The 14,542-nt window shown below is 45.7% G+C and overlaps 1 protein-coding gene and 1 long non-coding RNA gene across 2 annotated transcripts in view; one reads left to right on the top strand and one right to left on the bottom strand.

Annotated features, from left to right (window-relative positions):
* The window catches only part of ETF1 (eukaryotic translation termination factor 1), a 28,187-nt gene extending 24,278 nt beyond the window's left edge, over positions 1–3,909 (top strand). The window contains exons 9-11 of the mRNA XM_030869484.2: positions 309–373; positions 1,177–1,324; positions 1,606–3,909. Coding sequence (XP_030725344.1) covers positions 309–373; positions 1,177–1,324; positions 1,606–1,688 — 296 coding nt within the window. The 3' untranslated portion in view covers positions 1,689–3,909. The remainder of the gene's footprint in view (positions 1–308; positions 374–1,176; positions 1,325–1,605) is intronic.
* LOC115860071 (uncharacterized) overlaps positions 1–14,509 on the bottom strand; it is a 28,642-nt gene extending 14,133 nt beyond the window's left edge. The window contains exons 1-2 of the long non-coding RNA XR_004042313.3: positions 14,374–14,509; positions 13,316–13,535 (exon numbers count right to left, since the gene is read on the bottom strand). This is a non-coding gene — a long non-coding RNA (uncharacterized lncRNA). The remainder of the gene's footprint in view (positions 1–13,315; positions 13,536–14,373) is intronic.
* Between the last annotated feature and the right edge of the window lie 33 nt (positions 14,510–14,542).

Here is a 14,542-nt window from a genome sequence, read left to right as displayed (position 1 = left end):
AAGGCAGATCTATACCGTGTTTCCCAGTCTTTCAGTCTGTATCCAATTGAACTGATAAATGTCTACCTAAGATTGTTAAATATTTTGAGGACAAGGGCTATATCTTAAATATCTTTGGTGTTTCCTTATGATAGGAGCAGTGTACCTGGTAGACATTCATTCATTGCATGCTGACTAATGTTCTTATGAAAAGAAGGTTGCTAGAATGCGTTCAGGAGCTCTTTCATCTAACCTGATTCATCTCATGGAACTTAAACCTGTTAGTATGAGAAGCGGGTTAACACATTCTTTTTTCCCCAATGCTGCAGAGGAGAAAATTCTCTATCTAACTCCAGAACAAGAGAAGGATAAATCTCATTTTACAGACAAAGAGGTATGTGATTGGTTTGGTGATACACACAAGGAAACATAAATCCATATGTTAGAGCCCTGGCAGCACAGAGTAGCATCATCCTTGGAAAACCAAACCTCGTACTTGCTGGCAGTGGGGAGTACTGGGAGGTGGTCAGCTCCGGTATGCCACATACTGATCTGATTCCAAAGAAGGAGGCCAGGTCATGGTTACCCTGGTTCCTTATTTTTAAAGAAAACATTCTCATACTTGAAAAATGTTTGAGAGGAAGATTAATTAAATAGTTCCTCTCCTGCACTGTGAAGTCTGTGCTGCTTTCTTCATTTACTTTACCAGCTCTTCTACTAAAGCAGCTTCTACAGGTTTGGCCTAACTGCACCACGACAGCTTCAAGTGTTACCTGCTCAGCACAGGTCCCTTTTAATTGGTAGCTTCTTCAAGTTCTGAGTTGAAGGACTTTGGTTTTTACAGGGCTGCTCCAAAAAGTTCTGGCGTGTCTCTTCTTGGCTGTTGAATGAGTGCTGCCTAGAGACACTTTATAACAGCCTGACTTCTAGAGACAACAGGAGGAACCATAAGCTGAAAAACTGCCAAGTGTGTTAACATTTCCTTATTGAGGCTAGAGCCTGGGGAAGAATGTTGTTTGAAGTAATCAGAATTTCTGTGCTGTTGCAATTATATCACCAGAAACCATAATTCACTCACAGTTTCACATACATAGATACGACAGGGACAAGGAGAATGTTGGCAGGCAAGGGAGCAAGCGTTCCTGTCTTGATATATCCTAATCCCATTGTTTCTGTATCTCGTGGCTGCCCCTGCAGACAGGACAAGAACATGAGCTGATTGAGAGCATGCCCCTGCTGGAGTGGTTTGCTAACAACTATAAAAAATTTGGAGCTACATTGGAAATTGTCACAGATAAGTCACAAGAAGGATCCCAGTTTGTGAAAGGATTTGGTGGAATTGGAGGTGAGTAGCAAATCAGAAAACTAATAGCCAGGGTCTCAGGCCACAGCCTTTTCCTGGCTATCCCAAAATAACGTTAACTTCAGGTGAGGTGTGCTCATCATCCACTGAAGCAAGGGATTGAGGCAGTGCATGTGCAGGTTCCTTGGTTGGGACCACTTTTTATCATCTCTTTGCTTTCTATAATTCTGCAAGGGGATGGGGCTTCCCTTAATGGAGTGAACGTGCTCCCCACCCCCCAGTTCTGTGAACCACAGCTATTGACTGTTTGTTTGTTTCCCCAGGTATCTTGCGGTACCGAGTAGATTTCCAGGGAATGGAATACCAAGGAGGAGATGATGAATTTTTTGACCTTGATGACTACTAGGTAGTCGACATGGGTCCGGCAAAACGTGCCTCACCCTCCAGCATCCAACCCAAGGAGCATACCCGTGGTGGAATCCAAACAGATCCCTGCCTTACAATTGGAACATTTCCAGAACTTAGTCCATGAGCATTGGATATTGAAAAGAAAACCGAAACAAAAACCAGACCCAACCCTACACTTTGGTTTGTCATGGTGTCAGCGCAGCAGCCTACAACTAAGTTCCTAAATGCCACTTTGGACTAATTTAAAAAAGAATCCCAGTTTTTACTTTTACTTGATGGTGAAATTGGTTGCTCTTGTATTTTATGGAAAAAAAATGATTTTTTTAACCTTCATACATAGAAGCAAAATACTTTAACTGCTGTAAACCTTCAAAAGTTAATAGAAATGAGATCCTACTGGTTTGTTTCTTATTTTGATTGGAGAAAAATTAAATTGCTGCATTTCGCAGTGACCCATTTACATGGCATTCTCAGCTTAGACTGCATAAGAAGAAATATATGTGGTGAAATGTTGGAACCATTTCTCTCTTGGTCTCTGTTTAATGTTGAAAGGGTGAGCTAATTGGAGGCAGTTTCAACTTCACTCCCTCACACTACCCCTCCCCTCCAGACTGTCAGTTTCAAGAATGCAGATTGCATTGCAAAGATAAACTGACACATGAAGCATTTGGGCCAGTGCTCTGTTTCCTTCCATCTGTTTTGCAGGCGCATTTGTGCCGGGGTTTGGGAGCCCTTAGCATCAATTGCTTTGACAAGGGTTTGCATAATCTTGCATACTAGAAACCAGTTTGGGATGGATATGATGGGGCTTCTGTGCTATTGCTGGGATTGGGAGAAATAAAACATGCAATTTAAGTGGAAGCAAAGAAATTTAAAGAATATTTTATTTTGCTTGGGTCTGTCCTTGGCAAAAGGGAGGTGGTCATGTTTTCCTTGTGTTGGATGGCATGAGATTATATTGTTTTGATTTTTTAAAAATGAACTGCAAGGTTTTCACAGGAACAACAGACAAGACATGTATGACTGTGCATGTAATTGTAAACCCCTGACCTGGTGGGGTTGGAGCATCTGTTTCAAATATGGGACTTACAAGCACCTCTCATAGGAGAAATTATGGGAGGAGGGTGGGAAGGGCAGGGATGGGAAGGGATGGGACACAGCTTTTGGCACCAAGGACTTAACCACGTTGGATCCAAAAGTGGGCCTGAAAACCTGAAGCTTATGCTTCACAGCTGGGCTGTAAATCGGACTTGACCCCAGCTGACATGCAAGGTCATGGCGTGCCTGAGGTGGTGACAGTGAACAAAGTGTATAGGACGTGCCCAGTGGTAGCAATGGACAAAAAGTATACCAAATGGACTTTGAAGGACCAAAGGTTTTAAAAGTCAATTGGTATCACCCCACACTGCTAGGGTAGTGGGGTGCATTTGGTTTTCAAATTGGGTACTTTTAACACTTTAGTGCCTGACTGCTGTTCTTCACTGACTTGACTCAGTCACTCGTAGCTTTATTGGTCTGAACCAGCTCCTTGTTCCCAGGTTACAGACCTGCCTATCGTTCCAATAATCCTGTTTCACTTGAATGAAGGGAGTATGTCTTAAATGTAAAGCTTCTGGTTCTCACACTGTACTCTGAGGTCCAAATGACTGTCTATGTATAACCTGATGTCTCAACCCCCAGTGAGAAGAGTCAATTCTTTGGTATTCACCAACGCGGGAGGCTTCACCGGAGCAGGCTTTTGCTTTGGGCTCTGCTGTTTGTTTGCAGAACACCCAAGAGCGAGCAAACATGCTCTCTTCACAGCAGTACCTTAGGGTTTTGCCATTGTAAATGGGTCTAATGTGATATGACAAGACCAGAGAAATTGGATGTAAATTTACATTTTTGAATATGCTTGTTGTTTCACATGATACATTTAGGGTATGCAGCTCCTTTTGTAGTTTTTATTTTTACTATTTAAGTTTGGAAATGATGCCAAATTTTTGTATTTCTTTAATCAATGTGTTCTCTTTGGTGATATATATTGCATTATATATTGATGTGTGTATCAATATATACTGATATGTATTACACTTACACATACAAACACATAAATAAGAGGGGGTGAAAACCGTAGCCTTTGCATTCTCTATAGCCTCTACGGAGAGATCCTAAGCAGCAAAATCTTGGTGTTGTGATGTACAGAAATGGAGAAGAGTATTAAACCATATTTAAGAATATACTTTGTGTGCTTGAGATTCTTTAGGACTGTTCCTAAGAAAGGTCTAAACCAAGGAGAACAGTGAGTGAGCTCTCTAAGGCACATGTCAGTTTCATCATAGTTACTAACTTTTCAGCCTTAGATTTAGTTGTCTTTGGCTGCATTTGCCTATAGAAGGGTATATGCAAAGGGTATCTGAGGTCATGATCCCAGTGTTAACACCAGAGAAAAGAGGTTCCAGTTGCTAGGGCCAAACGAATTTGTATCTTACTCTATTCTACATGCATGCCCAAGGGAAACTTGCCCTTTTTTAGGAAAAGGTGTTATGCCATGTTACCTCAACATTCCATGGAGGTAGATGGTGCTTCCCATTTTATAAGACAGGCCAGAAGAGGTTAAGTAGCAGCTCTTTAGTGGTGAAGCCAAATTTTATCCCAGGCCTAATTCCAAAGTTGATTCTCTTTCTACATCTGCTTGCGTTTGAGTCAATAGAATGGTCCAGATGGAAGAGCAGAAACTAAGCCTCCCCACCTTGATCTTGCATACCTGGCACGGGGTAGGAGAGCAATAACCTCATTTAAGAGCAAGTCAGAGGCTGGCTCAGCGGAGCAGGGCTTCTAGGCTGTATCAAAACAAGAAGTTTTTTTTTTTTGGCAGTACACGGGCCTCTCACCGCTGTGGCCTCTCCCGTTGCAGAGCACAGGCTCCGGACGTGCAGGCTCAGCGGCCATGGCTCACAGGCCTAGCCGCTCCGCGGCATGTGGGATCTTCCCGGACCGGGGCACGAACCCGTGTCCCCCGCATCGGCAGGCGGACTCTCAACCACTGCACCACCAGGGAAGCCCAGAAGAGGATTTTTGTTTCATTTGTTTTTCCAAAAGTGGAGGTACTTAGAGCTTCTATTTGGTAGCTTAGGAAGCCTAGTTGAAGTATCAAGGTGGTATGTGATTTAATTTCTCCAAATTTAAGAAGTCAATGTTTTTAACAAAATTGACCAGTAAGGGAACCTATTGTGTCACTTTGCTTTTTCAGCATACTTTTGCCCAGTTTCTTATCTGATTTAGATGATAGCCTTGATAAAACCCAATCACCCTATGGGAAGGGGCAGACATGCCCCATGCATGGTGGAGGTACAGTTTTTTCTCCTGATGCATTCCTAGCTGCTGTTTGAAATCAAAAGAAGGCAGCACAGTAGTGCCGATTATGTGGGCTGTTGTGCTTGCCTGTCTGGGCCTGCAGCACTTGCCATCTTTTGTTCTCCAGCTCCAGTTCTCATGCCATGGTGCTCCCAGACAGGCACAGTGTATTCAAGGTGGAATTGAAGCTTCATGCCAGCTTCTCCCTTGTTGCCAATTTGAGTGAGCGCCTGCTGAGACTCCTGCCTGCCAAGTCTCACCCTGATAGGACTGTGCCTCCCAGGGACATAGGAACTGACCAGCCAAGAAGTGTGGAAGCAATGGGTGCCAAAGTTATTAAAGGTATGGCTGAATAACTGGCACTAGAAGTATATGTGAAAACCATTTATCTCCAGGGTTCTCTGACAATAAGCTTCAAACGTGTCTGGGAACTCTGCTTCAGATAGAGTCTGAAATTGCTTGGCAAGCTCATCCTTAGGTTCAGTTAAGAGCCCAGGACAAAGAGCCAGCTCTTTGGACAAACATCTCTGGTTCTGTCTGCCATTAGTTGGACTTCTGATTTCAGATAAGTCCCTTCCTACCCCTCAGTTTCCCTATCAGTGTAAGGATGACTTTGAATCTAAAGAGTCTTTCCAGCTGTAAAGCTATCAGGATATAATGGTGAGCAGGAGATCTGACTGGAAAAAAGATCCTGCCAGTAAGACTTTGCCCATGTCTCTGAGTAGCAATTTCCCTACCTGTAACAATGCCTACTCCATAAGGACTGTGGTAAGGATTAAATGCAATAAGTCATGTGAAATACATAGTACAATGCCTGGCACTTAGCAAGGGCTCACTCAGATGGAAGATGATCCTAAACTTGGTCCTCAGGAAGTGACCTGGGTGAGTTTGCACTGGCATCCACGAGGTGGTGCTAGAGTTAAGGATACTGGTTGTGGAAGAAAGTTGCTTCTGGTGGGGAGATTTCTGACAAGCATTAAGAGATGACTGGGACAGCTTGCTTACCTTTAAAATTTGGCTATATGGAGAAGGGAAACTACCAAAGAAAGTAGGGATGAGCGAACAGAGAGGAGAAACAGGAGTCTCAATCTGGGCTTCAAGCTACCCATCTGAAAAATAACGACAATCACTAACATTTGTTGGACGGTTACCATGCACCAGGCAAGGTGCCATGTCACATGCATCATCTCATTTAATCCTTAGAAAAACAATGTGCTACATACTGCTGTGTATCTGCCCATGTGGTTCCAAAGTCAATGCAAATACAGGTCGTTCCTCACTCAAGAAGAGAACAGGTGCTGGTACTGCTAAAAAGACAAGTCGACTCACCTCACCAACATTTGTGCCTTCAGAGACAACCAACAACTTGGAGTGCAACTGGAAGGCATCCATCTAGAAGTTATGTCCTTCCCCCAGGACACACACCTTTTGACTGATCAGCCCAGCTTAGCCCACAGCCACAGTTGAGAATGGATAAAAGGAGCTCCCTTGGACTCTAGAGGATCCCTGTAATTTATCCAGCATCTTCAAAGAAGAATGTACACATATAACGGAATTTCTCAGCGACTAGGGCATCTGCCCCTACTCTTAAAAACATGTTGTCAGTAGGGCAATTAATGAAATTGGAATGTGGACTATGGATAAAAGTATTGTATCTATGTTAAATCTCCTGAACTTGATAACTATATGTGGTTACATAAGAGAATACCCTTTTTCTTAGGAAATATACACTGAAGTATCAGGGGGTTTAAAATGAGACATTCACTTAGGGAATTTTTGAAATTTCAGAAATATGGAAGAAAAACATAAAAGCATCATTTAACTAACATTTTAGGGTCATCATGAACGCCCATTATAGAACAGTGTGATATAATGAGTGTTTAGGTTCTAAATGATTCACAAGGTATCTAAAACACAACTTTAGTTTGATTCTTCATTCAAGTTTGGTTTTTACTCAGAATTTGGGTTTGACTCAGATCAGCATCTAGAAGAGTTCATTCTGCTGCAGCGTACGCAGTTGAGGAGAAATCCCTACTGAGTCAGCCAGAGGGGCGAGGGGGCTGAGCCTGGGAATTGGGCCCAGACTGGAAGGAAGTGAGCAGAGGCAGTGCCAGGAGAGGAGTGCTGTCAGTCACACACCTCAGAGATGAAATCAGCTTTGAGGTTGGACCAGTGCTAGGTGAGATGAGAGAGTAGGAAGAACAGGGCTTCTTGGGGGACCCTTGACCCCTGGCTCACTGAGCAACCAAGGGGGTGATGGGAAGAAGGGAAAGCTGTATCTCAAAGCCTAAAACCCATTCACAGAAAGGACAAGTGTCATCAGACTCTACTCGTTTATCTACAGCCACACCCTTCTGTTGCCCCATACTTTCACTTCTTAAGGAATCATAATTTTAGCACTTACAAGGGCCCTGGACCTTACTATTCCAATCCCCTAATTAGGAATAGGAAAGCTGAAGCCCACAGAGCAGCACGACGACCTGTCATGTTCATGCAGCAGATGACAAGAGCCAACATGAGCAGCTGATATTGCAACTCCAAATTCAGTACTCTTAACACATGGAGGATCTTGTTATTCATCTAAGCCCCTTCTCCCCCTTGTTAGAGATGAGAAAAGGGAGGATCAGAGAGACTAAGGGAGTGGCCTGAAGCCAAAGACAGAGCTGGGAGGGGAAAGGTGGCCAACATCCAGGTGGAGTTATGAAAGTTGTTTTGAAGTCACTTCCCTGTGAGTCAGGGTTGGCTTGAGTGTGTAGATTAACTTGCTTCTCCAGCCCCGAAGTTTCCATATTAGCCCCATCTAGGTTTCCCTTACAGTCAGACTTCCGGCTCTTCCACTTGGGTGAGATACCCTGCCTGGGCTCAGCCTCTTCTGCTTGGTTCTTCATCCTAACCCAAAGGAAACCTAGGGGGCAAACCCATTTTCAAATCAGGAAAAGAGGGTGGAAACGTCAGAGAGAGGCCCTGCAAACAGGAATGGCAAGGATCTTCTGAGGTAAAGGCAAGATGCAGGAATATTCTGCTACATGGGGGAAGGGAGGTGGGAGCCAGGATTGATAACAAGGAGAAATCAGGGCTTGATGCTGGAATGCCTGCCCCAAGTTGTATGGCTGTCCAGACCTAAGTACTGGGTTGGCCCAAAAGTTCCTTTGGTTAAGGAATACATTGTTCAATACAGTTCTTGGTGAAAATGAAAAATGTGTCTTTTATTTTTGCTTAAAACCAAATGAACTTTTTTTGGCCAACCCAATACATTCCCAGGCTAGGCTGAAGAGTGGGATGGACCAATCACCTCACATCACAATTCCTACTGGAGGGCCTGCAAAGGGGGACTCTGTTTGTAATAGGACAGGATGTCACCTGAGGAAGAGGAGTTGCATTCCTGTGTTCAGGGTTAGAGGCCCTCCCTCACACCCCTGTCAAACTTGGATTCTAGAGAGAGATGGCAAGGAAGGGGCTCTGCTCCTCCCTGGGGAGCTGAGCAAAGGCCCTCAGAAACTCAGTCTCCTCCAGACTCTGTTTCCACAGACATAGCTCATTGCCACCTCTATTCCTTACACTGTGCTTGGGTTAACTCTGGTCTCATTCTTTCATTCAGCAAGCATTTAGAGACATTTCCTATGTACTGGGCCCTGTGTAAGATGCTGGGATACAGTGGTGAAAAACAGTCACTGTCCCTGCCCTTCAGTACTTACACTCCAGCAGGAGAGACAGCAAGAATGACAATAAAAGTGAGGAGTATTAGAGGATGAGGGGAGGGCACCCCTACTTCATCTGGGGGTGGCCAAGCTGCCTGCTGAGCCAGGGTCAGCCTGGAGAGGTGAAAGGCGAGTTTGGAAAGGCAGATGTGCTGGTCCTGACTTGACCCAAAGGCCAGGAAACAGCTTTATTGCGGTATAATTTACAAACTATAAAATTAACCCACTGTAAGTATAGCTTGGTGATTTTTTTGAAATAAATTCGTACAGTTGTGCAAACATTACACAATCCAGTGTCCATCTCTCAGAAAGGTCTTTTGTACCCCTTTAGTCAATCCTTGCTCACTCCCAACCCTAAGCAACCAATGATCTGCTTTCTGTCTCTATGGTTTTGAATTTCCTAGAAATTTCACGTTACCAGAATAGTGCTATATATAGTCTTTTACATCAGGTTTCTTTCACTTAGCTTCCTTCATTTAGATGGATTTTTTACATACATCCATGTTGTTGCATGTTTGTTGCTTTTTATTGTTGAGTAGTGTGATACAGTAAGAAATATATATTTGGTCTTTATCTCCTGTTCTTGGTACACAGCTTCTCTAAAACCCCTGGAATCTCTAGCGTGATGAGTGTCTTTTATATGCTAGTGAGATGCCCAGATAGTTTCAAGAGGGGGGCTGCTTGCCAAAAAAACCCCAGGATTACAGGGTTGGAAGGTTCAGCCCCACCCCAAGAGAGGGGAGAGGGGCTTAAGATCGAATTACCAATGGCCAATGATTCAATCAATAATGCCTACATGATAGTGCTTCCATAAAAATCCCTAAATTATGGAGTTCAGAGAGCTTCCAGTTTGGTGAACACACTAAGGTACTGGGAGGGATCCTTGCAATTCTATATGAATATGAGGATCAACTTCTCCATTTCTTCAAAAAAAAAAAAAGCCATTGGAACTTTGATAGAGATCACACTGAATCTGCAAATTGCTTTCGGTAGTATTGCCATCTTAAAGATATTAAGTCTTCTAATCCATAAACACAAGATGTCTTTCCATTTATTTAAGTCTCTAATTTCTTTTGTAGTAGTCTGTGTATAAATCTTTTACTTCCTTGGTTAAATTTATTCCTAGGTATTTTATTATTTTGGATGCTACTGTAAAGGGAATTTTCTTAATTTCCTTTTTAGATTGTTCACTGGTGTCATTCTGGTTTTGATTTTCATTTTCCTGATGACTAATGTTGTTGAACATCTTTTCATAATCTTTTCATGTGCTCATCAGCCATTCATATGTCTTTTCTGGTAAATGTAATTTCATTCTTAATCTCCCACTCTGTATTTCTAGAGTGGAGAGAGGGGAAGTCCCTTTGTCTCTCTCACATACTTTCTCCCTTCTTCCATTTCTCTTTACTTTCAGAAAGTACTTAACAGGTAGAGGGATAGCATAGTGCAGGGGGTTAACAACACAGACACTGAAGCCATATCTAGGTCCCACTCTGCCATATACTAGCTGCATGACCATACTTCTTTTTCAGTTTCTTCAAGGTTTAAATAGGGTGTTTTGTTAAATAAGCTTTTCATTTGTTACACAAGATAACTACAGCCTACTACAGCCAAGCATTGTGCTAAACCCTACAATGCAGTCATGAGCAAAAGGGACACAGCCAATGAGCTTCCAACGCATTATTCCAGTGAATATGAAACCCCAATTGCAATTAACACCTGAGGGAGGGCCACAGGTAAGTGTCTGTCACAGGGCATTTTGACCTGGCTATCACCTGTTCTGAAGACACTGGCGCTTTAACTGAGCACAGGAGATGTTAGCTAGGCCAAGAGGAGGAAGAGCATCCCAGGCAGTGAGAACGTGTAGGGGGTGGCACAGTACAGCTGAGGAGGCAGGTGGAGAGCAGTGTGGATGAAGCTCAGAGAATGAAAGGGGAATGTGGTGGAAGATGAAGCTAGAAGAGGCCAGCATGGGCAGACTGGATTGAGACTCAAAGGCCTTGCTGAGAACTTGAAATTTTATTCTGAAGAATAGGAGAAGCTGCTGAGGTGTTTTAAGCAGAAGGGTGACAAATTCAAATTTGTTTTTCAAAGAGATCCTTCTGGACACAGTACAGTTTGAGAAAACAGCATGAGGCTGAGTCCTGAAGTACTAGAACACTTAATATCCAAATAGAGCCTTGTACGTCAAAATGTGTAAGCAATGAAAGAGAGGGCTTCAAGAAGAGATGATCACCTACAAGTCAAATGCTGCTGAGAATTACTCAAGGAAGATGAAGACTGAAAAAAATCTACTGAACTCAGAGTCAGGAGGTCCCTGGTAACAGCTAAGGAGCCCCCAAACACTGCTGCTCAGACCTCAGAGTCTGTCTGCCCTCTCTACAGCCCCACAGCCACTGCGTCAGGACTTCCCCTCTGGCAGATCAGAGCAGGTCTTTCTCATTAAGCTTCTTAGGAGGATTCCCTGGCAGCTCTCCTGGCTGGTTGCACCAGATACATCATGGGGCCAGGCCAGTTTGACCATGTCTGCCTATCTCATCTAACCCACCTCACCCATTTCGCTACTCGGGAGCCAGAGGTACCTACTGGGTGCCACCATGCAGGCAGCCTCATGCCATGGCTAAGTGCTACTCTGAAGGCAGACACCAGTTCCTAACAGCGCTACCACTAATCAAGATCTTGGTGAAAGATTTCTTTTCAATTAAAAAAAATTTTGTTTTTGAATTTTTTTGATTTTTTTTTAATTTTTGGCTGCATTGGGTCTTCATTGCTGTGCGGGCTTTCTTTAGTTGCGGTGAGCGGGGGCTACTCTTCATTGCAGTGTGCAAGCTTCTCATTGCAGTGGCTTCTCTTGTTGCGGAGCACGGGCTCTCTTGTTGTGGAGAAACTAAGCCTGTGTGCCACAACTACTGCGCAGGCTTCAGCAGTTGCAGCATGTGGGCTCGGTAGTTGTGGCACGTGGGCCCTAGAGCGCACGGGCTTCAGTAGTTGCAGCACATGAGCTCAGTAGTTGTGGTGCGTGGGCTCTAGGGCGCGCAGGCTCAGTAGTTGTGGCACACGGGCTCTAGAGCACAGGCTCAGTAGTTGTGGCGCATGAGCTTAGTTGCTCTGCGGCATGTAGGATCTTCCCAGACCAGGGATCGAACCCGTGTCCCCTGCATTGGCAGGTGGATTCTTAACCACTGCGCCACCAGGAAAGTCCTGGTGAAAGACATTTAAGTGGCCGAAACTGTTTTCCAATTTGTAAAACGCTGTGCCAATGAAGCATGTATCAAATACTCCATCTAAGGAATTAGCTATCATAGGTTCATAGTCATTCATTCAACAATTGTTTATTGTGCAAGTAATAGGGATATGATAGTCAACAAGACAGACGTCATCCATGTCAACACGGAATGCCTAATCTAGTGGGGGACCCAGTCAAGCAACGATTCAGTGCTTCCATGGGAAAAGCACAGGGTACTGGCAGAGGATTAGGTGGGTGGGGGAAAAAAGTCACACCCTTAGTCTTGATAGGGAGGGTTGATTTTTCTTTGGGCAAGATCATTCATTATAGCATAAATACAGGATTGGTGCCATTAGCAAGAGAAGGTTTGGTTCCTGTCCTTAAAGAGAATTTAATTTGGTTGAAGAGGCAAGCACAGGAAAACAACGAGAAGAAAAATGCAAAGAAATTCTAGGCAACTGTCATACTGGGTGTCACACTGGCTTTTTTTGCAAAAAGTCTCAGCTTACTATACTCAGGTTCCAAATATCCCCACCATACACAGGCCTAAAAGCTGGGCCCCAGGGCCACTGGAGTATCTGTGTCTCTCAAGACAGGGAGCAACGCAGGACCGCTACTGCTCCATAGGATTTTCCCAGGCTCGAAGCCCTCTCACCCAGAAGTGAACACAAGGCCTGCCCAGCAGAGGTCTGGGGTTCCTGCAAATTCTGTAGCTGGAGAGGAGGCTGCCGGAGCTCCCCAGCTTCTCTCAGGCCTTCCTCCTCTGCTAGGTTCAGCTATGAATAGCTTGCTGGTTTCCAGCTGGGAATCTCCCAGCCCTGCAAAGAGTAAGCACCGCCTTCTCACCCTGTGCTGCCCTCAGCCTGGAGCAGAAGGGGGTGGTAGCTGGCAAGGGTAAGGAGACTAGATGAGGGAAGGGCAAGAATCACCACCCCAGAGAAACTGGCCACTGGACTACATTACCCACAATCCCAGATCGTAAATGGAAAGAAGAGGCCGCTGGAGGCCTGCAGCCTTAGGTAGGAACAAGTCCAGAGGTGTCCTAGTCCCTGGGTGTGCAGCCCAGGTCCAGACCCAGTTTTTTTTCCGAAATGTAACCCCTAAACCTTCAGTCATGGGCCTTAGAGATCATCTCCTCTCCATGTACCCAAATCACAGGCACTCCCTGAGGCCAGAGAGACAGACAAAACTTCTTCTATTTTGGCCTTATTCACAGCGTGTGCCTGTGCTTACCACCAAAGACTGGAAGTCTGTGAGTGATTTTATTCTGGATCAAGTCCAGAGGCTACTTAGTGCTAAAAGCCCCCTCCCTGGCATATTACTTGACTTGTTACTCCCAAGCTCTGAGCTTTTATCTCCCTGCCTCACCTGAGGAAGAGCAAATGCTCACAGGTTGGTCCATGTTGCACTTCTGGAACCACGGCAGGGTGGGTGTTCAGGAACTGCTGCTGGTTTCGTCTCTGCTGAGATCTGGTCCCTCTCTGAGCTTTGCTCCTCTCCCAGCAGATAGATCAGGGTAACCACATGGCTGCGGCAGGTTTAAGTCCCTGGAGGCACTGTACGAGGGCCTGTGGGGGCCTGCTGGTTCCTGCAGTGGATAAACCGGAGCTGTCAGGCTGAGCAAGTGAAGCCATTCTGGGTGGTGGAGGCACCCAGTGGGCACCACTCCAGACCACAGTGCCACTGCAGGTGTACACCTGCCCCATCTCTGTCTCCCCCACCCCAACCTTCCAACTTTCCACACAAACTATTCATGTTGGGTTCTGGGGCTCATGAAGCTCCAGACCACAGGGAGCGTAGCAGGTGAAGATGTTAGCGGCTGGAACTAAAGTCGGGGACCCCTGTCCAAGGTGAAAAGGCACTGTGGCTATCCTGACAACAGGGTCCTTTCCCTCTTTCCCCTCGCTCAGATATAATAACAACTTTCACATACTGAGCCAGGCACCAGGAATGCGAAGAGGAGTAAGATCGAATCGCAGTCTCAATAAATAACCGATGTGTTAGGTGCATCCCAGACCCGTGGGGTGGGAAGGACTTATAGATGGCCAGAGGCCTGAAACAAGTAAGGGATGAGTAGCAGTTCTACCAGAATGGTGTGGGAAGGGCATTCCAGGCCGAAGGGACAGCTTGAGTAAAGGCAGGGAGGAGCGAGAAACAGCAAGCCGGGAGGAAGGCAGGGCGAGAGAAATACCGAAGACCGACTAGCAAAATGCTAGCGGAGGCGCGCGGCGAACGAGGGCAGGCCCTCACAGCACGCTTAGGCTTGGGGTTTTAGGCCCCGGGCCGGGAGCCGAGGGAGGAACTCCAGTAAAGTCAGCTGCGCTTATAGAATTAGGGGGAAAAGTGGGACAAAATATAAAACCGGTGGGGACAGTGGGAACCTCAGACCCTCTTGGGACGCCCAAGTCCGCCTGTCCCGCGTTTACCTCAGCCAGGCCGGGCCGCGCGTTCCCGGCCCCGCCGCCGCCCCCTCCTTGGCAGCGGGTCCCCTGGCCGCAGGCTTCAGGGCGCGGGCGGACCCGGAGGGCCGAACTCCCGCCCACAGCCGCCCGCGGGCCGCCTGCCAGACACGCCGGGAAGGAAGAGCCTTGTATG

Source organism: Globicephala melas, chromosome 3 (genome assembly GCF_963455315.2).
Source record: "Globicephala melas chromosome 3, mGloMel1.2, whole genome shotgun sequence".
Lineage (NCBI taxonomy): Eukaryota > Metazoa > Chordata > Mammalia > Artiodactyla > Delphinidae > Globicephala > Globicephala melas.
Note: the sequence above shows the minus strand (reverse complement) of the source record. Positions and strands in the feature narration are given on the sequence as shown.